Source organism: Drosophila nasuta, chromosome 3, assembly GCF_023558535.2.
Source record: "Drosophila nasuta strain 15112-1781.00 chromosome 3, ASM2355853v1, whole genome shotgun sequence".
In the NCBI taxonomy this organism is placed as follows: Eukaryota; Metazoa; Arthropoda; class Insecta; order Diptera; family Drosophilidae; genus Drosophila; species Drosophila nasuta.
The window spans coordinates 6,461,813-6,488,865 of NC_083457.1; the positions used below are offsets into that span (position 1 = coordinate 6,461,813).

At 39.5% G+C, this 27,053-nt stretch overlaps 6 protein-coding genes across 11 annotated transcripts; 4 read left to right on the top strand and 2 right to left on the bottom strand.

Annotated features, from left to right (window-relative positions):
• Positions 1-562: 562 nt before the first annotated feature.
• Positions 563-3,598, top strand: LOC132794426 (N-alpha-acetyltransferase 35, NatC auxiliary subunit homolog). Its single transcript, XM_060804878.1, has 5 exons — positions 563-1,294; positions 1,348-1,924; positions 1,982-2,163; positions 2,220-3,266; positions 3,321-3,598. Exons 1-5 carry the CDS (start codon positions 839-841, stop codon positions 3,459-3,461), a joined length of 2,403 nt encoding a protein of 800 aa, XP_060660861.1. The 5' UTR covers positions 563-838; the 3' UTR covers positions 3,462-3,598.
• On the bottom strand, positions 2,352-4,819 carry LOC132794427 (programmed cell death protein 2). The gene is made up of 3 exons (XM_060804879.1): positions 4,509-4,819; positions 4,365-4,449; positions 2,352-4,297 (listed from the first exon to the last, which is right to left on the bottom strand). Exons 1-3 carry the CDS (start codon positions 4,775-4,777, stop codon positions 3,602-3,604), a joined length of 1,050 nt encoding a protein of 349 aa, XP_060660862.1. The 5' UTR covers positions 4,778-4,819; the 3' UTR covers positions 2,352-3,601.
• On the top strand, positions 4,370-12,247 carry LOC132794425 (protein tamozhennic). 4 transcript variants are annotated; one of them, XM_060804875.1, is made up of 7 exons: positions 5,381-5,466; positions 5,527-5,670; positions 5,764-5,889; positions 8,983-9,156; positions 9,220-9,419; positions 9,493-10,845; positions 10,915-12,247. In XM_060804875.1, exons 4-7 carry the CDS (start codon positions 9,024-9,026, stop codon positions 11,758-11,760), a joined length of 2,532 nt encoding a protein of 843 aa, XP_060660858.1. In that variant the 5' UTR covers positions 5,381-5,466; positions 5,527-5,670; positions 5,764-5,889; positions 8,983-9,023; the 3' UTR covers positions 11,761-12,247. The 4 variants fall into 4 exon arrangements, with proteins under 4 accessions (XP_060660857.1, XP_060660858.1, XP_060660860.1 ...); XM_060804874.1 differs by lacking the exons at positions 5,381-5,466; positions 5,527-5,670; positions 5,764-5,889 and adding an exon at positions 4,370-4,467; XM_060804877.1 differs by lacking the exons at positions 5,527-5,670; positions 5,764-5,889 and having other exon boundaries at positions 5,448-5,466.
• A 96-nt stretch (positions 12,248-12,343) lies between these two features.
• On the top strand, positions 12,344-14,747 carry LOC132794428 (antigen 5 like allergen Cul n 1-like). Of its 3 annotated transcripts, none has more exons than XM_060804881.1 (5): positions 12,344-13,741; positions 13,797-14,206; positions 14,268-14,372; positions 14,437-14,596; positions 14,659-14,747. In XM_060804881.1, exons 1-5 carry the CDS (start codon positions 13,616-13,618, stop codon positions 14,668-14,670), a joined length of 813 nt encoding a protein of 270 aa, XP_060660864.1. In that variant the 5' UTR covers positions 12,344-13,615; the 3' UTR covers positions 14,671-14,747. The 3 variants fall into 3 exon arrangements, with proteins under 3 accessions (XP_060660864.1, XP_060660865.1, XP_060660866.1); XM_060804882.1 differs by having other exon boundaries at positions 13,797-14,137; XM_060804883.1 differs by lacking the exons at positions 14,437-14,596; positions 14,659-14,747 and having other exon boundaries at positions 13,797-14,064.
• A 136-nt stretch (positions 14,748-14,883) lies between these two features.
• On the top strand, positions 14,884-16,275 carry LOC132791557 (antigen 5 like allergen Cul n 1-like). Its single transcript, XM_060800521.1, has 5 exons — positions 14,884-15,089; positions 15,153-15,562; positions 15,727-15,831; positions 15,897-16,056; positions 16,117-16,275. The coding sequence occupies exons 1-5, from the start codon at positions 14,967-14,969 to the stop codon at positions 16,168-16,170; spliced, it is 852 nt and encodes a 283-aa protein (XP_060656504.1). The 5' UTR covers positions 14,884-14,966; the 3' UTR covers positions 16,171-16,275.
• Positions 16,255-25,136, bottom strand: LOC132791556 (probable serine/threonine-protein kinase DDB_G0282963). Its single transcript, XM_060800520.1, has 7 exons — positions 24,941-25,136; positions 21,287-21,324; positions 20,480-20,948; positions 18,997-19,106; positions 18,215-18,932; positions 17,864-18,156; positions 16,255-17,799 (listed from the first exon to the last, which is right to left on the bottom strand). Exons 3-7 carry the CDS (start codon positions 20,799-20,801, stop codon positions 17,707-17,709), a joined length of 1,536 nt encoding a protein of 511 aa, XP_060656503.1. The 5' UTR covers positions 20,802-20,948; positions 21,287-21,324; positions 24,941-25,136; the 3' UTR covers positions 16,255-17,706.
• Between the last annotated feature and the right edge of the window lie 1,917 nt (positions 25,137-27,053).

Below are 27,053 nucleotides of genomic sequence, written 5' to 3' on the forward strand. Positions count from 1 at the left end.
TAACAGTTGAGGGCTGTTGATAAGACAACGGTTTACTCTTTTCGTATTTGAATCTAAAAAAAATGAGTGCAATTGCCTCAACAACAGCAATGTAAATATACATATAACAACTGCGATAAGAATAATAGTGAGCAAATAGAAACAACGAACGCATGTTTGTCATTAATTGTTTATTTCTTATCATTGAGCGAACAGCGGGAAGTAACAGTTCACCAGTTAACTGGAGTCAGCAGAAATGTGATAAAACTGCTGTATTGTCAATTCATTAAATAATTTACTTTATTAATAAGAAATGCTAAAATAAAGTGTCATATTATCGCATATTTTCTGATGATGATGGCAGAAAGTCAATAGTAAACATGATTGCATCACAATTTGTTATGATATAGAATTTTTAACTGTCTACTATAGCATTTTGATATTGAACGAAATTTAAATTGTAATTGTTTAGCGCCCAACGTACGTCACGTTGCCACTATTTTGTTAAATGCAACATATGTTTATGACATTTTACATTTTTGCATGTTTATCAAAGAAAACACTTAATCTGTTGCCGACAGAAAATTAAAACAAAACATGATTGCTTCCAAATTTCGTATTACACAAATAATTTAATATTACATTAGATTTTCAATTTAGAGCCCAATTCAATTTGTTGCGAGTTTGGCGCCAAGCACACGCGGCGCTGCCACACTTTTTTTGGTCGAGGGCTGTGCAATATTTAATGTGTTTTACAGCACTGCCACAAGTATTGGATGAACGTCAAAATCATACAAGAATTGCTCCAGAAATAAAATAAAAGAATAATAACAAAAACAATTACTCATTACAAGGGATAATGCAAGGCATTACGACGGAGCAGCCTACGGACTTTCAGGCAGCCACTGCCGCCGCAGCTGCAGCCGCTGCTGCTGCCACAGTTTCTGCAATGCGAACGAAATCAGAGTCAAGGGACTTGGAACGGGAGCGGGAGCGGGAAGGCAATAGCATTAGTGAACAAGACGAGTGGAGTGTCAGCGAATGTGGTTTCAACGATCCGGAGGTGCAGCGTGCCATGCGTGGCGGTAGCGCCGCCGAGGACATTACACAATATCCCATTCATGGCTGGGTTGATGTGACCCAAGAGTTCCACGAGGCGTGTGCCGAGCTGCTGCCCGGTGAACTAGCACAAGATATGCTCTTTGGCTTGTTCGAGGCCATGTCGGCTATAGAGATTATGGATCCTAAGATGGACGTGGGCATGGGCTTTGATAAGTTCGATTTGCCGCCGCCTTCCTTCGAGGCAGCCGTTGCGGTATGTTTGAAGATGCCTCGTAATATAATTATCTAACTTTTGGCTTTTCGTAGATGGGAGCTATTAAGTTAGATGCCTTGGAGCCGGCGGAACTGATTGGTGTCTTTGATGCACTGTTTGCCTGCTTGGTTTCTTGGCTCGAGGGCAACTCCATGGATCAGGTGCTCTTTACCTGCTTGTATCTGCATGCTCCATCTCAGATACAGGATAAGGCGCTGCGCGTCTTTTGCATTGCTGTGCGCAATCTTATTGTGGTCATCAAGAATATTATTATCTTAGCGGCCGTTAATGAGGAGGAAGACTTTCAATTGTACGGCAATTCGGCGCTGCTGGGAGCGGAAAAAACACAACCCGCCACGATTGCCGGGCAGTTGAAGGACGTGGAGGATGAGCTAGTCCGCAAGTGCAAGAAGTTGCCACCGGCAGAGGATCAGAATCTAATGGCTGTGGTGCATAGATTACGCTTTATGCGGCATCTCTTCCAAGCCATATACCAGGTGGAGTTGATGGCAAGTGCTGAGAGTGCCGAAGAGGCTGTTAATGAGATTTACAAGAACCTGAATGTGGCCTCCGAGTTGCTCCCGCTGATCAAGCGCACCATCGAGCGCGGTACACAGCCTGTGGAGGGTTGTAAGTATACATTAATTATATAAGTTTGTGTGTTTGATTATTTCTTCTTTGGTGCAGCTGAGGCACCCAATCCCATGGGCTTCTCGCCGCGCATACATGATCGCAGCCAGCCGCCAACGTTTCCGCGCAGCATCAAGATACGTGAGCGCCCAGCCAGCTATCAGTTTCTAGAGGAAATGGTCGCACGATTTAAGTACGCCTGCAAAGTGATACGTCACAAGGATTACTATTCCGCCCTCGTAAGCAGCAGCCGACTATCAAACTCTTTATACTACATATTTCTTGTCTTTTGCAGAACTTCTTTATCGAATACAGTCGCAAGTCGGGGCACTGCATCCTCTCGCGTAGCGTGCTCCAAAACCTATTTAGCTCGAGTATTCGCTTGGCCCATGGCAAACAGTCGATGAAGCGCTTTTTGAGGCACTCGGTGCAGGCTTTCAATTCACCACCCGTGCTGAATTTGAAGCATCCCGTGGCCAGTGATCCCAAGGTGCAGCAGCATTTGGAAACCTTCTTTCGCTATTGCACCAACATGAACACGTTTAATCAATTCATTCGGCTGTGCGGCTTTAATCGTGCCCGCCAACGCGATAAGTTGGCACACTTGATTGAAAACTTCGACCCCCTGCAGGTAGACGCCGTGCGTTTGGACTCGCTGATGAATCAGCTCGCCAACGAACGCGCCATGGAGGGCAATGAACTGCATGCAACAGCACTCAAACACAGTACGCATTTCTCTACTTGGGTTCTGTACAATTGTTTCCGTGCCATGCTCATTTATTTGATGTCGGGATTCGAGTTGGAATTGTATGCTGTTCACGAGTTTCTCTACATTTATTGGTATCCCTATGAGTTTCTTGTGGGCTTCCTAGTATCGGCGCTCACACGCACCGAGAACATTCTCCTGGCCCAAGAGGAGTACGCCGAGCATCAGAGCAAGCTGCAGGTGAATGGTGGAGGCGGAGGCGCTGGTGGCAAGAATCGCAAAGCGGCCAAGCCTAAGAAGAACAAGAAACAACAGCGTCCATATCGCCAGGAGATTATCTACTATCATGCTCTGCTCAGTTTGTGCGGCGGTATGTATAAGGCAATGGGCGCACTGACCAAAGACGGGCGTGTGCGTCTGCCCATGTCCAAGTTTGACAGCGAGGAGATACGCTACAATCGTCGGTTTGCTCCTTTCGTGCCTCTGACTAGCCCGCCGCCCGTTTCCTATGCGGAATTCAAGAGCATACGCGACCACATGATGCTCAGCAGCGTCGAAGAATTGTACAGCGTGGCCGCCAAACATTTCGATCAAGCGCGCAATGTACTCGAAAGCATACAGAACCCCGAACAGGAGGCAAGTCATTAAAATTCCCCAATTGTTCTATTACTAATGTGGGTATATTTTTAGATTCTGGATCTGCTGCAAATAGCGCGCACCAACTTTGTGGTCATGAATGTGTTGGCTCGCGGTCATCAAAAGGAACTGAAACGTCAGCCGGAATTCGATTTCTCGAAGCACACCTATTTCCCCATCATAAAACTGAAATAACAGCAAACAAGTCTCTCTGTAATTCGTGTTCATCATATCGCTCCCAATCGTTAACTGTCGACGTACTGTATTTTTTCTTTTACTTTGTTTCGTCATATACAAATAAAATTGATTTGTATGTGTAGCATCAGCTGGAAGATTCACGTCTTATCAGGAGGAGGTGCTACAATGTCCTGCTTAACGACATGCTCCTCCACATAGCCATCAATCGGGCAACTCTTTGCACAGCTGTAAACTGCAATCACGCCCCAATCCAAGCTGTCATCCTTGAGCAACACCAGCATTTGTGGCATTATTTGAAACTCAAACTGCAGCGATCCCTGGCAATGTCGGCAATAAGGCATAGCCTGTAACTGAGCCCCAATTGTGGACTCAACGTCAGATATCCATAGAGGTTCGCCACTGCGCTTATAGCGTACAATTTGCTCCGGCTCAGCTGCGGTTTGCTTTCTAAACTCTTTGAATGCTTTATCTTCGCTGGCTTCTGCATTTCCAAAGTACTTATCCAATTCATTCTCGGATACGTCCTTAAGTTCACCCGTCTTCCCGCTAGCTGAGAGTTCCGCGTATTCGGCCAGACATTCTTCTTCGTCTTTGTCAACTGCTTCGATTGCTGGTTCAGGCTCCATAACAATTTCGTATTCAGGGAAAACAATTGCAGGCAGCGTATCCCCAACTATATCTGATTTGCCAGCTTCACAATTCGGTTTGTGCTGCTTCCAATGGGCACGCTGATGACCGCCAGAGCAATAGTTGACACTCTTGCAGCGGCTGCAGGTGTGGGGAGCAAAGCAGCCGCAAGCAGCGCACAGTTTCTTTGGACTCGGAATGGCAGGCTAGGTGATTAATGACAACCAGTATGTAAGTAACGTTCTATATTATTCTATAAATTTTGGTACTTACTAAAGGATCGCCATCTTCCGAAGGTTCCTCTTCCGAGTAGAATTTGTTTTTCAAGGGCAGTTGAGAGCGCAGTACTGTGAAGTTCCTGTAGAATACATGAATCGTAAGCATTACCTTTACTTTCTATTAGTTAAAACTACACACTCTGCTTTGTTCGCTTCCTGGCAACCGGCATTACGACACACAAACACGTAAATGCTGCGGTGGAAGTTGAAATCATCCTCGAAAGCTGCGTAAAGTTGGCAAAGGAATGCTTTTTGTGCTTGACACTTGTTGCATTGCAGCTGCGTTGTGGTGGGCAGCACTTCCAGCTCTAGCCAAGCGGGCTGTCCACCCAGCTTGCTGGGAAAGTAACGATTACTAAGCCAAGCGGTATTGGAGGATTCCTCCGCAAATCCTAGATCAACAGCCATGCCGTGTTTACGACTTTGTCAGTGTGACCGCAGTAGGAATTTCAAAAATTACCAAGGCGCACTAGAATATTCCATTTCCGGTCCCTGTAGCTGTTTTTCGAAATTGCAATCGATAATTTCAAATTGTATTTTTGGTGGTAACTAATGTAAATTTTCTCTGCGAGATATCACAATCAGGTGAGTTATTTTTTAAAGGAAAAAATATTTGCTTCTCGTGTTACGCATTAAACGGGTTAAAATAAGTTTACTGTATTTTTGTTATTAAAATGCTGAAAATACCATACGTACATACTTCATCTCCATTCGAATGGTCAAATTCCATTTCTGTTTTTTTCAAACATTTCGATTATTTTAATATGCGTAAATGTGTTCATACGGCGGGAAAAAGTATTTTGGAATTGTTGAAAAACTGAATTAAAAAAGTTATTTACAATTAAGTGCATTTTTTTTTTAAACATACCATAATTTTAATATAGAGTTAGCAGGTGAAAGTTATTGGGATTTAAGTTACTTGGTATTTCTCATCGGCGTGAAACCGTATATTTTGAAATTTTCGCCGGTGGTCACACCTCAACATAGCTTTTAAGCTTATTTCTTAAAAATAAAAAACATTTACATCGATATGTCGGCATCGATGTTGTTTCTACACCTCTGACCGCAACGAAGCGCATAGTAAATAATACGTAAAGGTGTGTAATGTAAATACAAAATTTTTTTTTTTAAATCAGTAATGCCTTTTGCAATTTTAGTGAATGTTTGTGAAATTGATGCATAATGCCAATGAATAGGCTATTGCTATCGATAAATATGCAGCTGCTGCTGCCATTGAAACAATAACAACAAGCGGAAGCATTTCGTTCATTCGCTGTTTTCTTCAGTTCGTTCGTTCGTACGTAAGTCGAAAACGACCAAAAAGGTCGGCAACTGTGCTAAAAATAGTCGTTTTAACCACCCACGCCAACTAAAAATCGTATTAAATTCGACAGAACGAGTGTTGACTTAACAGCGATGCAGATGCAGAGCATTAACAAACTTTGCAGCAAAAACCATAACAAAAAAAACAGCAATAACAACCACAACAATAGCAGCAACAGCGATGAGCAGGAATTTCTGTAAGTTTATTTCCGGTGAATTGTGTTTGTGTGGATAAGCTTTTTGTCTTGCTTTTGCCCTACTGTTTGCGTGTATGTATGCGTATGTGTGATGCGTAGTGTGTGTGTGTCTTGCTAAATTTAGTAAAGCAAGCGATAGGCTGAAAATAAGAATTAGAACACCCTGCCGCATAACTTTTTGCCGGTTGTGAACACTATTAATATAGGGGACAGGGACAGGGAGACTCGATTTTTGTCACCTTGCCAAGAGAAAACTGCTTTAAACTGTTGCGCCGCCAACTAGATTGAAGCACAAAAAGCACTTACGATGCAAGTTAAGGCCACACACAAATGAATACTGGATATATGTATGTATGTATGTATGTGTATAACGGCTCTTAGTGCCAAAATCAATAAATGACCAATATTCTTAACGTTCTCAACTGCAAATGTAATTTGAACGTGATTTCTGTATAATTTACGCAAGTAGCCATGATTTGATGTGTAAATGTCGTCAATGTCAATGGGGACTCTTTAATTAACATTCATTTACGTTACCATGTGGAAATAACAGTGTAACAACAACAATGACAACTTCAGCCTACGGTAAACGGCGCAGTTCAAGATTGCCTTGTTAGTACTCCCTACCCCACTCCATAAAAATGAGTATAAGACGTTGTTGTTACTTTCTTGTGTTTAGGCAAGTGCATAGCGCTATGAATTCTCAAAAGCTCAGGCTACCGCTAAGAGCGCGATAAAACATGTGAGTCGCAATTGAAGCTTGTACGTGACTAGCAAGCTTTTGCACTGATCAAGCTGAGCGTGTATAAGTGTGTAGGTAGTATTGCTTTTGTTGTTTTGTACTCGTTTTGCACTTCATTTAGTTTTTATTGATTATTTTTTCTTGTGCTGCTGTGGTCGTTCTCTTTGTTATTGTTGCTCTGAGTTTCCAGCGGCTTCACTGGGCTTTACTGTATATACAACTTCAAAGGCTTTTGTTTTCTACTTCTGCTTTTACTTTGCTTTGCTGCTGTTGCAGTTGTTGACGTGCTTTTACACCTTTATATTCGTCGTCTCACTTCTTCTTGTTGTCTATGTCGGCCTTAAACCGGCCACTTTCTATGTAGCTTTCAGTTTGTTGTTGATTTTTTACCCATCTCACGTTACATGCAGCTTTCTATCTGCACTCCCCATTGCCCGTTGCACTCACAGGTTAACCCCATAAAATATGTAAATTAAAAATTGCTATTGTTTTTCTTTTTTGTTATGTTGTCTACAGCTTATTAAATGTACAGAAAACTTTGAGATGCTTTGCAGTGCGTAGTCCAATGACTGTTCAACTGGCTTCATTTAATTAAAAAATTCCACTGGTAAGCCGTTCTGTACATAAAGAACAAAAGCTTCTGCCTCCATTTTGTTGTTCTCATTACCTTTAAAAATCGGTTGTGTTGTTTTTCTGCGCTTTTGTCAAGAAAATCCCTTAAAGCAGGACGGCTAATAAGATTCCGCCAAGGTTTTTAATCCCATCCCACGTTCTCAAAACAACCCCCTCCTCCCCCCCCACACACACTCACGCACACACACACACACCACTGACAGTTGGTCCAGTCATCAGAGCTTTAAATTGAATTTGACAAAACAACAAAATGCAGCGTTGCGCCAGTTTTACGAGCAAAGCAAATGGCCGAGACGCTGAAATTAATAAAAAATGTGTGTGTGTTTGTACATATGTATGCAGATCGTTGTTTTGTACTAATACTGTGACTAATAAACTTTTAAAAACAGTTAGCAGCTTTCAAGTAGCTTAGAAGAGCTTGCAATACAATCAGCTGATATCATGGCCAGCAAATACTCTTGACTTAAATTTACGAAATTATTTTTCTGTTTTCATTATTTTCTTGGCGATACGTAATTAATGTTGTTAATTTCATTGATTCGTCTGCCATTTTTCACGAGTGGCAGTTGGTCACACTGGTTCGCTAAAAGCACCGAAATATACCAGCTAAAAACATTTTATTGTTAAAGTAGAGGGTATGTATTTCGGGGAAAGTACAAAAATCGAAAAAAACAGCTTCTGAATGAATCACCTAGATGGCATTCAGTAAGTTCGCAAAGATAATAGTGGAATACTTTTGTTAAGCTGTTGAACAACTTATTATACGATTCAGTTTTATGCAGAAATCGATCCACTTTAGCCATAAATTATTGTGATTGTGATTCATATTAACAATTACGCTGTAAGCATACAATATGTGTACATATTCTTTATTGATTGCAGTTGTTGTTATAGTTGCTTGGAGTCGATTGCTTTAGTCTATGTACATATGTATGTACTATATATGCATATGTATGCCGGTTCGTCCTCAGCTGATGCCTATCCTGAAGTGATGATGTGGAGGGGGGAGGCGCATCACTGGCTCTGATAAGTATTAACTAACAGTCATTATCGATGCGGCTGTTGACGACGGCTAAAGCAACTAGCAAACATGCTGCCATTGTTATACCCGTTATATGTATAAAGGGTTAACGGATCTTATAACTTAGTGTGCACTTGAAATGTGTGTGTTGTACAAATATAAATTCATATTTTCAGGATCAGCTGATGTGTAAATTAAATCGGGAGAAAATCGGATGAAATCATACCGCAATTAATATTCTTTTATATTTATAGCGGGTATTTCAGCGTCAAGCATTGTCAACTAACTGCAGCTGTCTTAATGTTTACTCTATCAGTTCACTGTTGAATATACGAGCACATACACTTACTCTATCACTCAGGCGTTTCTGTGTATGTGTCCACTGAGGTCTGATAGCGAAATATGCGTCATGCCGGATGGTGGTGTGTTCTATACGGCTGATTCATATGCCTAGTTGCTTGCTATTTAGGCAGTCTCTGGCCCCTCACACTCTCTTGGAATGCTCTTGAATGGGCAAATTCCCTTCTTTGCATGCATGAATGTATGTGTGTTTGTCGTTGTAATCGTCATCGCTGTAGTTGAAACAATGTTTCCAAAAATCGATAAAGTGATTCGAAGATGCAGCCTTGAATACATTTATTACCCATCTTATCTCATCTCATCTCATCTCATCTCTCTTCTCACCTCTCTTTTGCAGGAGCCACACTTGCATTGAATGAGAGTCCTTGGTGTTGCTGCATGTCACGCCACGCCAACATGTCGGACTATTTACCCTGGACAGAACTTTATGAAGACATACTGAACTTGCACTGGAAGTATCTTGACGCCGACTTGGGTGACCAGAAGCTGAAGGATCGTAAGAATCTGGAATGTAAGCACGTTCTCCATCCAAAGATCTTCTCAACTTTGCTAATATGGCGGGTATTTTTTACAGATTGCCTGAAGAACTTTCTTAGCGTGGTGTCGCACGATCGCAAATTCTTTTTGCCGGAAACGGGGCAAGTACTGCGCCGAACCGTCTGCGATTTGAATGAGTTTACGGGCCAGCGAGCAATCATTGGCTTCGAGGCCATCAGCCAGTATGCCAGCAATCTGTACACCAAACCGTGGCGTAAAGAATTTCGCGAACTGAAGGTAAAGTTTAGCACATGGATAGTAGTTTATTTGGCCAACCAAGATATTCAAAAATTTCTATTGCATTTTGTAGACTTACTCTGGCTCGTATCAGCATGAAGTGGAGTCCAATTTGTTGGATGCCGATAAGCTATTTCTGGCCATGGGCTATCGTCGCAGTGCCGAGGATACGTTTGTGTTGGAGGGACCAATTTGTCCGGACCAGGTTGCAAATGTGGCACGCGATGCCATGACCGCCTATGTGGAGTGCCAAATTATGAAACGGATTTATGCTAGTCTTCAGTCTACCGGCTTAAATTGCACTTGGAAGGAGATTTTCCATTATCGTGAAAGCCACATTTGCAACGCTTCCCAGGCCATCAAGGATATAAGCGAGAAACTTATGCGCAGAGAGCAAAAACAGAAACAGCAGCAGCATCAGGACCTCATCAATTTGGAGAACACGTACAGCAATGTGACTCGTAATCGCTGTGAAAATTGCGTCACGGAAAAGCAAACGATGCTACGCGGACATGGCAATAGTAATCGCAATGCTTGTGCACTGCATCAGTCAGTCCCGCCCACGAATCTCAGTTGCATGTACCAGCAGCCGTCGGCCGCATTGATGACGCATTCACGTAGCTTGGAGCATTATCAGGAGCCGCATGCACTGTTGCCGCATCGCCATTCATTTGATCAGCATCCCAAGGATTGCAGCGTGCAGCATCAGCATTCGCATTCACATCCGCATCCTCATTTGAATCCCCATCTGTATGAGGTGCCCTACGATTGCTTAGATGGTCTAAGCATGGGCAGCACCGCATCGTATGCAGCCGTTACGGGTGGCTACAACGCACCCGGCAATCGCATTCCTTTGCCGTACAACATCTCTAGCCAACTGAACGCACAATATGACACGCCACACGATGGCTACGCGAATGCGGACCACAATAGTAGCAATATGTATGCCAGCATTGGCAAACCAACAACGGCCTCAGCTGTGCCGCATAGTTGTGGATATTATGGCACTCATGTGCCAGTTGCTCCACAGAGTAATCGACACTCAGCTAATGTGGCTGCCATGCAGCACAGACAGAGCACATATCCGCCGGATGAGCATCTGATTGCGTTCAATGAGCATGCGCAGCTGATGCAACATGATTTCAGCGATCCACGTCAGTACGAACCGCGTTATGGTCAACAAGCGAGTATACCGCGCATTCAGTCAAGCAAGCATGGCATGAATAGCGGTATGTATGCGCAACCATCGGTCTACACCGGTGGCAACTACGACTTGCCAACGACGCTGCCACAGCCGCCACAGCATCAGCCGGATATGTGTGTCTATGCCCAGCCCATGCCCAAAAGCAGCCGCATTCGTGCACAGCGTGAAGCGGCGGAATCATCAACATTAGACAGGCCTCAGCGGCATCATGATCAACTCATTGTAAGTCTGATATAGATTGGAGTATATATCGGTTATAATACGCATTAATAATTCGTTATGCATTTGCAGGATCCCCTGGACAATAATCGCAAAGCGACGCACAAGGAATTGAGGGAGCGTATTAGTCTGACAGCTGGCGCAATAGCAGCACCAGTGGATGCCCATTATCATCATCATCAACAACACCAACATCAGCGAGATCGTGATCTGAACATCTCCGATACAACAACTACCAGCTATGAATCGCCCAGTTTGGATGAGTTTACATTTGTAAACAGCGCGTCGCCGCCACTAAATCCCAAAGAACAGGATGGTCTTGGCAGCTACGAGGCCTGGAACTATGTGTTTAAGAATCTTGACAACAAGGATCTGGGCGATCGTGACGATTTGCTGATGCAGAGCTTGGACCTCGACGCACTGACACTAGCTAATGGAGGACACTCCCCGACTGCTGCTAGCGTCGAAAAGCGACGCCCTGAGGCGCACAGTCAAACGGTCAATGTGGAAAAGTCACGAGCATTGGAGAAGAAACGTGAAGTACGAGCTGTACACGCGCCGCCTCCAACACCAGCTCCCAACAGCAGCATCGCGGGTGTGAAGAAAGTGAAATCTGCATTAAAAACAGCTACAATTGACAATCGAACAACTGGCTCTAGAGTGGAGACACACACGGGCGCCATAGCAAAAACCTCAGCTGGTCGAAATCGAAAGAACTCAACTGGCGCTGTGGCTAAACAACCGCCACCTGTGTCCACGCAACTGATTGTGACCAGTCCAAATGAATGGAGTTGTCGCTTCTGCACGTTTCTAAATCCTGACACTACACGCGTCTGCGCGATGTGCTCGCACAGCAAGGATTTCAATATGGAGGCCGCGGCGAATGTATCACAGCATGCCTCATCCACCTGTGTCTAGCACCCAAGAAAATGATGATTAGTTAAAATTTTACTCTACGTGATATAAACACAGTATAGAGTTTGAATATACCCTACATACATGTACATATATATATATATGTTTATCATATATGTATGTATAGATATCTATTTTTTATACGAAATTGTCATTTAGAACTGTGTGTGCATGTTGATATACATAGAATGAAGGTTCACTAGTCTTATAGTCTTGTATCCCGACCTCCTCTCATTCTTTTTCAAGACCTGCATTTGTACAGACATAGTTGCATACATATGTTATAGTAATATAGTGATTAAGTTTAGTTTAAGTGGCAAGTTTCAGTTACGACTCGTGTACACAAAAATGCTTTAATTAGATTGTAGACTTGTTTCCATTTGTTGTGGGCGTCGCTTTTGTTGCAAATGATGTGCCTACACCTGGTATATAAGACGTATGATGTATGTATGTGTTACTAAGTAGTTTTAATAAACAAATAGTATATATATATGCATATATATAGACTTGTGTGAGCTGGGAATGCATGAGAGTACTTGTGAATTTTTGTGGTTACATTTATATTATATAATATATATACATACATACAATATATAGAGAGTACACATATGCGTATATATGCATATACGGGCGAAGCAAAAATTATATATTTACTATGCATATATATGTATACATTCATAGTTTATAATAACTTTTCATAAATACCTTTACTACATGCAGACACAACATAAACTCAACTCAATTCAACTTGAACGCAAAGATCGAGCTAAACAAAACGTAAACAGAAATACATGCAAAAACCTAATATATATAACTTCGGCATGTCGAAGTTTAAATACTCTTGCAGAGCGAAGGAAGCTTCTTTGAAAATATTTCAACAAATCGAATAACTAAAACAAAGAACTCACTCTGCAACCGTATGAAAAATGTAAAGCAAAGTAGTACTGACAATTTTTAAACTTATATTTTATTAGCAGCTCCTTTAATACATATATAAAAAAAAACTTATATACTATATATATTATGCAATAAGAGTGAGAGACATCTACTAACTAAATTAACAGCATTCACACAGACAAAATACGCCGACCCTTTCTATGATGTATATAACTACTTGTGTAATGCCACAGCGATCTTTTAAGTTGTATTATTTTTTGCCCCGCCCACCATGCCACACCCACAAGACACACCCAACGCTATGAAAACCGTGAAATATCTTTATTTGTTATTGTTGTTGCAATTGAATAAAAAATATTGATGGAATCATGAAATGATGTTAAATAATAAAATCCTGAATAAACTGAATAAGCAGAATATTTTTTTACATACGAGAACTTGAACAAGATGATGAATGATAAAAGTACCTTTTGTTTACATGTTGTTTAATTTGTTATTAATTTATTGATCCTACGAGTAGTTCAAATTGTATCAGTTGAAAACAAAAAAAAAGAAACAGAAACCAAAACGAAAACAATCAACAGTTAAAAAAATTCGACTTTTCGACTTTGCTAATATACTATATTAATACTAACTAAAAACCAAATGTTTAAAACAATTTACATACAAATTATATATTGCATACTAATAAAACAAAGCATAAACATTATGAATTTATAGGCAAAAACTCTTCCTACAAATCCCAGCAATAAATAATAATTCTCAATACCAAAACGAAGAAAAAACTAAAAGAATTTTGAATTTTCATAAAATAAAAAGAAAACTGAAAAGAAATATACAACAAATTATAAACAAAATGGAATAAAACAAATGTCTTTGAATCCTTTTTCAAAATTTGATCGTATTTTATTAAAATTTCTTTTTTAAATCCTTTTAAAATACAGAGTTAAGCGGTTTATCGATGAGACTACTGGCATGTATGTTGCTCCTGATGCTGCTGCAACTTTGCAGCGCTTACAATTATTGCCACAACTCGACGCATCTTTGTGATTTGGTTGGTGAGAAGCACTTCATCTGCGAGAAGCATGTAAGTTTGTCGATTCATTGTGAATGGGTCTTAACATCGAAACAATGTTCTCCAGCAACCGTATTTGAACAAGACCAAGTATGTGGGCACCATTCCGAATACGCTACGTCTGCGTAAGATTATCCTCTCGTATTACAATAAATATCGCAATGAAGTCGCTAGTGGCACTCTGATTACGTTGTACAACAAGACCTTTCCGCCGGCTTGTCGGATGCGTGAATTGATCTGGGATGTGGAACTCGCTTACACGGCGCGATTACACGCCGAAACGGTGTCTTTTAAGCACTCGCTGTGTCGATCTGTTTTGCGGTTCCCTTACGCAGGCGAGTGCATTGGCATCGTGCGACCAATTTCAAAGCGTAGAAGCATTAAAAATATTATGGATAAAACAATCAGGTTTATGTTTGAGACATATTTCAGGGTCGAGGATCCGGAGCAGCTAATTAGTTTTTTTCGCGTGCCACAGTAAAGCACTATCATTCATCAGTAATAATGTAATTAATGTTGTAATTTTTATTTATTTCAGAGACTTGCATTTGAGCCCATTTACAATTCTTATCAGCGATCGCGTTTCTCGCGTGGGTTGTGCCATTGTGGTTGCTACTGATTGCATGCTCAACTATAAATCCGGGTATATAATTTGCGTATTATTATTGCATATCACCTATACGTAATTCTTGTGTGCCCTCGCATAGGTATTGCTATCTTATAACCTGCCACTTCGATTTTATTATGGTGTCTAAATCCTTTACTTATAAGACGGGAGAGCCAACCAGCAACTGTTCGGACTGGGAATCAAGACCCAGTAATTCCTTTAGAAATCTTTGTCGCAACACCGGCAAAATATTTCCCGTAGTGCGTATACAATAATTCTTATTAGTGTCTACAAATAACTATTTACTGTTTTAAATTCCCAGGAACGCAAATGAAAACTGAATCTCAAACAATTTTATATTTTTTGAATATTTTTAAGTTTTTAATAAAAATTAATTTTTTGGTTCTTTAATGATTATGTTATTTGTTATTAAAAATCTTTTTAAAGCGTTTTTGAAATCTGCGAGAAAATAGCTGCCTAATTAAAAAGCTGTAAGTGAAATTTAACCTAAGTATTTTGTTACCTTTGAATAATTCGTCAAAACTGAAAAATTAATTTTTTTTTATGTTTACTATCATTTTTACTTTGCTTCTTGTTTTTTATACTTGTTCTAAATTTTAAAAAAGTGTAATGTATCTATTATTTTTGCTGTCATTGCTGCAGCTGGTTTATTCATACAACTATTGCTATAATAATTCACACTATTGCGATGTGAATAACATGAGGCATTTCATCTGTCGAATAGGAGATCTGGTAAGCTACAAAAAAATATGAGACTTCATTCCTTTTCTCTGTTTTACACTGATTGTCTTTCAGCATCCACTGCATGAGAAGGCGAAATTCGTAGGTCTTGTGCCAGATACGCTCAAATTGCGTAACACCATTTTACGCTATCACAATTCATATCGCAATAAGCTCGCCGGAGGTTCTCTTAAAACTGTTAGCAACAAGACCTTCAAGTCCGCTAGCCGGATGCGAATGCTTGTCTGGGATGAGGAGCTCGCTTACACGGCGCGCTTGCATGCATCAACTGTGTCGTTTAAGCATTCGGTATGTCGTTCCGTTCTCCGGTTTCCCTTTGCTGGCGAATGCTTGGGTCTCGTTTTTGCCAGCACTGGACGTCGTCAGCTTACCGATATTTTGGATCTCACACTCCAGGCCATGTTTGACGAGTACTTGGACGCCGAAGAGCCCGATGAGCTCATCAACAGCTTCGATGCCACCAAGTAAGCGTCCACATAACCTCACTCTGCATATAGAATCGAGAAAATATGGTTAAAATATATATTTTGCTGCTTACAAACATAATGTAACCACAAAAGCAATTTGGGATAGATCACTTTTAATTTTATCTATACTTTAAATATGGTTATATCTACCGATTTTTCAGGCACTATGATGTTGGTCATTTTACGGTTATTGTAAGTGATCGTGTTTCGCGTGTGGGCTGCGCCGTGGTTGCAGCGACCAATTGCGAGAAGGAGACGAAAAAGGGGTTTGTGAAATACATACATATATAGAAATATTTTGAACTCAAATCTTTTGTTATGCCATCCGCAGCTACTGCCATTTTTTGACCTGTCATTACGACTTTACCAACATGGCTAATTCATATGTATATAAGACTGGAGAATCGGCCAGCAGATGCAATATTTGGAAGACATTGCCCAGTGAGGAATATTCGAATCTTTGCAGTAACAATGGAGAAATATTTGCCGAGGTAAATCGAGAATTTAAAATACATTCAATCGAAACTATAAATATTCCCTTCTGTTTTCAGACGCTTAGTGACGTACAAGATAAAAAACTTCAAGGTCGTATTCAGAAGTATTAATCTACATAATTTTCTATATGTTTTATAATGTGTACTATATGTTACATATACACATCCCTTTCCCAAAACCTATTAAAATTATCGTTTTTTGTATATCATTTATTATATTATATTGTATGTATAATGTTTGAATTTATAATTTCGTCTAGTTCGATTGATACATAAGCAAAAATATTTACTAATCAATATCAATATCAACTAACGGCTAACAGACTTAGTCGGTTTTTATGTTTCTGTTTCATGTGTTTTGTTTTTGTTATATTTTACGATTACTATAAACAAATACATATTCGATATATTCGATAACTGCGCGAGTACTAGTCCAGTTCTAATTCTGAGATGCGAATGAAACCCGCTTTCTTAAGACAGTATGGAACATACACAGTTTATAGTATAGTTTTGGATCGTGCTTATGTTAGGATTAGGTTCTAAATGCCTCACTGCTTTTAACAGAAGAATCAAAACCATAAAATATTCACATTCTCTTAAAAAAATCAATAATCGAATATCAGACTAAATACATTCGCATTTTTGTAATATCAGTATTATTTGTAATAAAGGTTAACTTTGTATCGCATTAATTGGGGGGGAGCCTAGACTTTTCTAATACAATCTAAAATTTTGTTCCATTTCCCAGCACAAAAGTGCTCACTGTCCTCATTGTCACGTTGCTTAAACTACTATACGGTTAAGTTTCTCTAGATAGATGTACTTGAATCGTAAGCCTCTACCATTACATTTTCTTCAACACATAGTCCATATCTATATAATAATAGTTAGTTCTCTTTATGTTATAGAAAAATACATACAAATTTCATTTTCGATATTTCATTAATTTGACAATTTGTTCAATTTATAATGCAATCTTTCTTTTTTGTTATGAAAAGCTCGGATTTCAAATGGGGGTTTACAATATTAATAATTTTTGGGGAGAATTGATTTTAGTTTCTTAAGATCAGCTACAAATCAAGTTGCTTACTTTCTTTTCTTATGAGTTTCGACCCTCAACAATTGGAACACATTTAAGGATATATCAAATTTTCATCTGCAAGGTGGGCTTATTTATAAAAATTTCAATCATTTTTTCGTTTTCGATTTTCAAATTAAATTTAATTTGATATCCCATAGAAAATTATTCATAAGTTGACGCCAGATAAGTTATTCTATTTAGCGTTTCCATTTCGTTTCGATTTGTTATATTTTAAAGCCCATTTGAATGACTATTTTGAATGCAATTTATTTCCCGCAGATACATCAAGTATTCCGACCTAAGACGCAGTGCAACATTATTTCTACTTCATTTTATTTTGTGTGCATTGTGCAAACAATTTGTGCAAATAACGTCGAAATACGATTACGATTATGTTGAATCCAATACCACGATCATCAAGATTCTTTTAATACTCTATATATAGCATTTCTTTTTGGCTTTTCTAGAAAACATTTGCATTTACATATAACAATTGTTCAGCAATCTTTTCATACCCCATTTGTAGAAAACAAAAATCAGACGACAACAACTGTTCCAAAATCCATTTACAATATCTGACATCCAGATCCGTGCATTACCTCGCTAATAAACATGGGCGTGCCCGCTCCCAATCCGCCATCCGTCTTCTGATGTTCGTTCTGGCGAGAACAGATAAGAAAATTCATTAAAAAAAATAAAGTTTATTGAAATTCCAGCACTTACATCGTCGTAGTCGCAATCGAAGTAATGGCTCTGACAGTCCATGCAACGACAACTCTCGGACATTTTGCAGGTGATGCCCCACTGTTTGGCGAGATCCTTGTAGATCTCCTTTGATGTCTTGTTGCTCATCATCTCTGGAGTGAGCAGACAGTTTTGTTCCTGCTGTTGCTGCAGCTGTTGGCGACGTCCACGACGCGATGCAACTGAGCCGGACAACGAGCCCGAGGCACAACAGGATTCATTGCACGATTGCCCATTGCTGTTGCCCGTCCCCGAGCCATTAGAGCAGCCAGCTGAAAGGTGAGCATAAATGTGAATGTCATCGGCGATCGGAGATTACTTTCCACTTACATTCATTGCCATATCGATTGAGGAGTGGATCGTAGAAATTGTGTCGTGCCGCATTACTTGTGGATGGCTCACCGCCATCCTCCTCGGATCCTGCACGCTCGCTGCACTGAGTGCACTGCTCGTCGGTGCAGGGTTGCTGGCCATCGTTGCCGGCATCGCCACACGCGGCATACGCCTTGGCACGAGCAGCAGCCATTTCGGTCTCGAGCAGAAACTCGTTGACGCTCAGCGTGCTCTCCTCGTTGTCGTCGCTGTGCAGCTCCAGCTCGGTGACGCCCTCAATGATGTGTTCCGACTGCTGATGATGCTGCTGCAGTTGATGCAGCTCTTCCTCGTCCACCTCCACTTGTTCACCTTCGTTGTTGTTGTGGCTGATGTTGTTATTGTTGTGATGTTGGTTGTTGTTGCTGCCGTTGCTGCTGCTGTTATTGCTGCTGCAATTGTTGTTGCGTCGTCGACTGCCGCCACAATTGCTGTTGTTATAGTTCTGCTGGCAATCGGGATCGTTGCAAATATCGTTGCTATCAATGCTGTCGATGTCAATGTTAAGATCAATATCGCTGTCGCTGTTGCTGTTGCTGTTCCTCCGATCATTGAGGGTTAGCTGCTCCAGGGCAGCGCTCTGTCGCGAACTATTCGCCGAGCTGCGACGACTGTTCTGATTCGGTGTGGCGCTGTGCTCCGACGACAGCTGACGATGCTGCGAGAGTCGCGTATTCTGTTGTGTCAATGCATTAATTAGGATACCACATAGGAAGTAAACAACAACAAGCCCTTCTTACCTCCTCTAACACATACTCGTATGTCGGGGGCGGTGTTGTCGGCAGGTTGTTGCTGCTGTCCGCGGGTGCTTCGTTAATGCACGTCGATGTGCGACTCGGATTAACATAGCCTGCAAGAGCACATATATGGCTGGCTTTAGAGTATCGAATATACAAATTGCGCGTATGTACATGTTTATTAATCCATTTTCCTGCGTTGAAGGAGCAGTGGGGGGAAAGTGAGAGTGTACAAGAGGGAGGGAGATTGCCGCGGGATGTGCAGTCATGCAAATGTGCTGTGCATACACTCATCTTATATTCTCTTGCCTGCAATCTAGGTGAAAATTATATTAACCTCAAGCTCTGCTGCATTAAATTACTCACAGGGTTTGGGATCTTAGGTTTAGGTCTATGTAAGACGCAATAGAGAAATGGAGAAGAGGGACACTCAAATTGAATTCTAAATATAAAACAATGAGATGCGGAACAGGCTGAGATAGAATAGTGAGATGATACATAGAGAGAGTTTTAATTATAATGAAACATGAAATTAGTTGCGGTAAGGCAAAACAGCGGATGGGAAAAACTGAAGAACTCAAATCGTTCTCAGACATGAAACAACAAGTTGACAAACAGATTGAAATGGAGCAGTGTGAGAATACATGGAATGCATTCTGGCTATAATGAAATAATAAAATAGTTGTGAAAGGAAATGGGTTCATAAGTTAGTATAGGTTAGGCGAAACAGCGAAATGGAAAACAGGGAAACTCATATTGAATTGTAGACATAGAATAAAGAGATATGAAACAGATGTAATACATATCACGTACTTTGGTTAGAAAGATGAGATAAAGATTTGAACATAAAAATTGACTGAGGTGTAACGGTGTGTGATGGATCATTTAAATATGTATGAGTCCGAAATAGAACTGCGAAATATTATATGAAGATATAAGATGAAGATCAGTGAAACTGATAAAGCAGTAAGATGTGGATGGATGACGAACTAAAATAAATATGTTCGTATCATAGGTAAATAGAGGAAAGAAAGTGAAACAGTAAATCTACTATTGTTTAGCTAAGTATGTAAAAAGTATACACGAACTAAAATTAGTAATTTGTGTAATAGGTGGAGTACTGCAATTGTAGATTTTACAGGTTTAACTAAATTCTGCAAGTGTAAGAAATCATAGGGGAGGAGAAAGGCGTTGAAAGAGGTAAAGGCAAAGTGATTGCGATGTTTATTTGGGTCATGCATTGTGCATCTTAAGACAAAGGGACAAAAGGGATTTCCAAGTTGTTGAAACACAATTGACAGGCAATACGAATAAACTCGGCGTAGTAGTGTTATGTATTGTACTATAATGAGGCTCCGAGATTGAAGCGTAGTCAGTCATGCAGTTAAAAGACACCAATTAGAGGATAAACAAAGCGTTGTATGTGTATCTGAGTGTGTGTGAGTGGGCTTAATGAACGATGTTAATGGTTGTAGCGTATCCTTACCCATACGCAAGCTGTTGGAATTGATGGCAGCCTTACTGGGATTCGGAGGAAGCAAGAGCTTCCGTTCGCTCATTGAGCCGAGACTGTTGCAATCCACTGAATCAATTGTCGAGCTGCTGGCACCAACTGCCTGCTGTTGTTGCTGCTGCTGCTGTTGCTGTTGGTGTTCTTGTAGATGCTGCTGTTGCTCCTGTTCCTGCTGCTGTTGCTGCTGCTGTGAGCCCAAAAGCGCCTCATTCACAGTCGGATCCGGATCATGCTCTTGCGATGTGCTCGTGCTGCGCGAGCCTCCCATGCGAAACTTTAGCTTAAAGGGTGCCATCAGGACCTCAAGGACTTCCCTCGGTTGGAATGCTCTCAATACTTGTAGACTTTTCTTCGGGGGGGTTTTCTTATGATCTCGTTTGCGTTTACATGGGCACCGTTGGGGGGTTTCTATTATATTTTGCTTTGTATTTGAAATTTATATCTATAGCAAGTTTGGACAACAGTGATGCAAGGAAAGTTGTTAAAATAGATAGAGAGAGAACGAGAGACATAGAATTGGTGTACAATGATAGAGAAAGAGAGATAAATAGATTTAGAATATTGAAAGAGAGAGTTAGCCAAAAATTACGATAGAGGTTTATTCTGCAGATACCACATGAATTACTTTCGAACAGGTGACAAATTCAACACCTAAATTTTCCACTTTCTTACAGCAAATCGATAATTCATTTCAATATTTACTTTATTTTCGTTTTGATTGCATGCAAATTTATATGTAAACAAAAGAAGAAAAAAAAAAGAAGCTGTCTTTAAGTTTACCTGTCGAATAATTCGTCAATTGCCAGACACAAAGTGAACTGCAAATAAACAAAAACAAAATGTATGAATTTTTAAAATATATTTGCAGGTATTTTGCGTCAGCTTGTAATTGATTCATTGGCAAATTAATTTTCGTTGCGTTGCGATGATAATCAATGGAGTTCATCTTTAATCCACGTGGACAGCGAATGATTAATGTGAATATCGCAGTTATAAATACGCAAATTGACAGCGCAAACACACTCACAGACACACTCTCAGACGCACACACACTGATAACGCACACGTGTAAATGCCTCACTTTGTGTTGCCACGCGTTCCCCATTACAAACGGCACGTGCCACGCTCCACATTACTCATACGCCCCGTACAAACTGCACATAAGTTTATGCTTATTAATTGCCTGCGTTTTGACTACATGTCCTTGCACACACACACGCACTCATTCACAAACCCTACATTCACCTGTAATATTTATAGTTTTTTTTTTTATTTTTCATTTTGCTAGCAAAATTTGGCGCGCACTTGCGCTGTTTTTTTAAGTAGGCTCCTGCTTTACAGCACTTCCTTCCAAGCAACACTTCTTCTACACACAGAGAAAACACTAGTGTAATTCCTTGGTATGCAATTAACTGAATTCTCTATTATTCATATGTTATACTGTAACCAAATTATTTAATCGAATATTTAAGACTTTAATTTAAAATATGTAAATACTAAATACGTAAAATTCAATCATATTATAAAGTACAACTATTTCTTATGCCCTTGACATTTAAAAATGAAAATAGTAGTCTACTAAAATGTTTTGAATACATTGAATCTTAGATTTAGGTTAATATTTTGATTTGGATATTGTTTTTTGTCAATCTAATATTGCAACTCATTTTTGTATACTCCCTTCATTTATAAACAAATAAAGTGAAGTTTATTATTAGTTTTTGAATACATTAAGCTGAATAAATTTAAGTTTACTCTAAGATTGTCAATTTCCCTCAGTGTACCGGGCATCTAGCCTACGTGTTTGCCTTATTGTCATGCAGATTACACAAAAGCCACTTAACGCTTACAGCTCAACTCAAAGCTGCTGCGCTGCGCTCTCTATGTGGACCTGCTTATTATTATGCTGCTGAAAGGAAGTCAACAGGCCAAATAGGGAGAGGGTGAGGTGGAGGGGCACTCTGTGATTACCTTTGGCAGTTGGCAGGTGATTGTTGACTTGAGAGCCTGATCTATATATTAACAGAACATATTCATACATGCTATGTACATATATTCAAAAATGTAGGCATATTTGCAGACAATAAATTCTAATTGGTATTGACTTAACAAACAGTTTACAAACACACACACACTCATACCTCGATTGATTGAATGCATGCAGAAAATGATTGTGATTTGAAATTCGTTTATATATCCGGCTGTCTGTCTGTTTGTTTGCTTGTTTGTTTGTATTTTCATAAGTCACACTCATCTGTACACGCAATCAATTCCTGAGCTTGTCATTCCGTATGGAAAGCCCGTGCAACACGCTATATATACTATAAAACCCGTGCTCGGCATACGCATTGATAAGCCCACGCATTTGCCATTTGAATTGCAGATGGGATTGATGTGGCACGTGCGGCAGCTCCATTGCCCCCACACACACTGATTGCTTGTTGCAGCAGCCACCGTAACCCATGGTTCAACAACAACAGATTACCTTGTTTGCTCAGTTTGTTGTATTTTATGTACTGCAACAGTTTGTTCCTTGACCATGAGTTTCATTCTGTAGCTACCTTAGTGACTTCCTCTAAATTTAGTCGGACAGCTAACACAGCTCCAGCGGATCAACCTTGCCTGACTATGTTACGTCTTACCGCTTCGGGTCTGGCTTAAGTTATTAATACACCACATCAACTAGGTCACAACTAAAACCATATATCATATATATCATGCATGAACTGCATGGCAAAGTAGTTTATTATTATAGCTATAGAGACTGTATGGATTGCCTGAGGCTGTCAGTACAAGGGCCCGAGTTGCGAAATTAAAAGAAATGCTGTAATGCTCGCGAGGAATCAAAAGACTCTTTTCTGCAGGGTTTAAATGCAAAAAAGGTATAATAATCTCAAGGAACTACGTTCTTATTAAATATTAATATTGAGTGATTAGTCTAATAGATTTATCTAGTTAGTCTCAGCAAACTTTATTCTGGAAGTTTCGCTATTCAAACGATTATTATATGACAGCTAAATGATATTCTTATCCTATTATATAAGGAATCTATGTATATAATAGAGTTAAAGATTTAAGGGTAGATTAAATATAAATGATTTTGCAGCATCTAAGATTATTGCAATAATTTGGGGATTTCCTCAAATGATTTCTGCGGTTGTACTGGTTACCAAGTTTAAATTTCAATATAAGAACAATCAATTTCTAATGGATAAATATTGCATCAGTTCGAAACTGTCTAGCTCAGGAATTGCATGAATTGACAGTCATTCGGAAAAGTCATTGCAACAGCAGGGGCAATCAATTTATGCACATCAGGAAGCATAGCTTACAAAATTCGTCTGACGTTTGAAGCCACAATTGTGGCAATAAGCTGATGGGTTTTGTGGCCCAGAAGAAGATATTGCAATTTTAATAAGTACATTGCGGAGTGACTTTAAAGTTGACAGTTTCATATAAATAAATGTCATAAAATCAAAATGATGGCATTGGTCATAAAAGAAACTGAGTCAACTGTTGCATGCAATAAAATTGATGTTGTGCTCGGCATATTTAAAATGGAAATGGCCACGGAATTGTGTGGAGTTAAAGCCACGTTTTTGGGGGCCAAGGTAAATAAAGGTCTGGCCAGGTGAAGAGAAAGACTCTTGCCAGTAGCCTGGACAATTATACAAACGAGAATTTCATTTGTTTGCGCCTGATATCATTTCGTCGTTAAATAAATAGACGAACAAGTGTCCTGAGTGTCCTATGGCTCGAAGTTCGTAGCGAATGATGATGGAACGGCCAAGTTTAGCTTGGCATGGCGTCATCAACAGGATGAAGCACACAGGGCACTACAGGGAGGTAGCGAGGTGACGCGGTAAGATAGGGAATCAAGTCGAGTGGGGTCGGAATGGGCAGGACAGCGCACATATTGAAGTGAAATTAACACGACGCAGTAAGAGAAACCGCAAGCAAACAAATAATTGACGTGGTGTGAGAGATTGAGACAGAGACAGAGAGAGAGAACGAGAGAGCGAGAGACAGGGGTTGGAACAACAGGGACAACAGTTGATGGGTCCTGTTCCCTAGAAAACTGATATCTAATTGAGTAAACATCAAGTGAATGACCATGAATTAGTCAGGGGTGCCCAGCCATTCACGTCGTGGAGCTATCAATTTAGTTATTGTGCTTGTAGCCTTGTGCGCCATTCACTACTACTCAACATTCACCATTCAGAATTCAACATTCACATACTTGAATTCACATATTCACATTCTCTCGCACTCGCACTTGTATCATCTCTTGTGGGTCTGTTTGTGTCCTGTGGGTTCAGTTTCAGCTTCAGCTGCCATTGTCTGACATTTTGAGAGCGGTATGAAAAATCGAAAAGCACACACATGACACAACCTTGACGCGAATGCAATTGTCCTGCAAATTTTGATACGTACCTTGTGACACGATGTTCTTCTGCTGCAATTCTCTTCTTTGTCTATTTTCAAACTCAATTGTCAATTGAGATTAAAAATTGTTTATAAAGAAATTGTTTATCTCAAATAGAGCACTGTTGTGTTTCTTTTCTAAGCTTCAACTTCAATTATATGTGCATTTCGCAAACCATTTTTTCAATTGCGTGAATTCACTTGAAATCTGACAAAGACTGTGCAAAGTTTTGGTTGGACGGAAGCTTTTTATTGTCCTGTCTCTCTTGGCAGTGAAAAGCTTTTGGTTTGCGATGAGCTTAGCGAAAGCACAGCGCATGCGCTTGTCGAGCTTCCGGCATTTCAGAGCCAATGTTTTTCTTCGTTTCATGCTTTGCACTTGAAATTCTTTTGCTGCATGCTTTGTCTAGCATATTCGCGTGATTAAATTAAGAAAGAGCTTTTTAACTTTCTAGGTTATAATCTTATGTATTTAATAATTTTAAAAGAAGCAATATTATTAGAAGGGCTTATTTTGGATATCAATCACAAGATCCATTGACCCGAATTTTCATATATCTTGATGGCACTATATATTCAACCATGTGTCACTATTTAGTAATATATTTCTGAACTAATAATCATCCTTATGTGCTGGACACATATGGCCCTTTTTAAAATCGAATTCTGTATTTAGTTTCAAATGAATCTTTAATAACCTTTCATAATATCGATTTAGGGTTTTACACGCCCCCATAACGGGTAGTGACATAGCAATTGGTTTCCATTCTCCATTTTTAGCCGTATCTGTAAAAACCTCTACTTTCATTTTTATATTATCGTTCACCTCTTTCAGAACAGTCCAGCTTCCATTGACGACAGAATTGTGTCCAACTATCTTCAATAAATTACCTGGAAAATCTATGTCAGTCACTTCATCACTTCAAAGGTTTGAGCCTGCTTCGCCGAAATATTTATTCATATGTACTAAAAAACTGCCACAACTTATGGGTGTCAAACAGCAACTTAGAATATACAAAATATTGGCATTAAAGAACTTCATGACTTGGTTATTTTCAAGTTTACTGACAATGTATTTTTATGTAAAACTCTATTTATACACGATAACTCGTGCGGTAAAGCTTATTTTAATTACGTTTCCTTTTTTTTTACAATTAACTTTTTGTCTCCGCAAGAATCACCCAAAGCGTGCCTTAAATTTGATATATCTCGTTTATAAAAACAAACAAGTTCGTATTTGCATTAATTGATGTACATAGCATATTTTTATCCGAGCTCCACAAAAAACGAAAGTAGCTTTTAAAGCTAGTCAAAATGCAAAATCGGAAAATCTTGGTAATACTTTTTTTTTTGTTGCACATATCTAAAATAAAAATAATGTTTTGTAATTTATTCAAATATTTATACTTAACTGTATATATAAATGTTTCAACTGAAATGTATTCTTACCTTTAACGTATTTATTTTGTATACAACTTCTGACAGAGTTGCGACAAGTGGTGAATATACTTTTTCTCTTGCATTAATGCTTACTCACTGGCTTTGATTTTATTATTGCAAAGATCAGCAATACGTCTTTTAGCGGGAAGTGGAATTCAATTTGTTTCAATACGAGCACCAGTTTTGGATTTACTTGCATTTATGATATTTAAAATAATTAGGAAAATATTTAATAACTGTTTTTTAAAAGTGATTAATCGAAAAGTAGAACAGTTCCAAAAGGCAATAATTAATTTGCACGGCATCCGTTATATATTTTATCATTTCAAAACAAAAGTTATTATGACGACTTGTTATCGATATTAACGATAACAGCGAATGCTCCGCCAAAAACATTATCCTTTGTAAAGGAGATCTGCACTTTGACGTATCCTGTTGGCATTACATTCATCCATTTATCGGTGTCTAGTATTACATTTTTTATCCAATATTTTCCTTTGGGTACTGGGCACAGATCACCATTTTTAAAATCGAAATCTGTAGTTACGCCAGTTATGAACGATTGTTTAATATATGAATTGAAATATCTCTTTAAAGAAGTGCACACCCCCAGAACAGGAGGCTTTAATGCCCTTGGTTTCCAATCACCATTTTTGGCCGTATCAACAAATATCCCTATTTC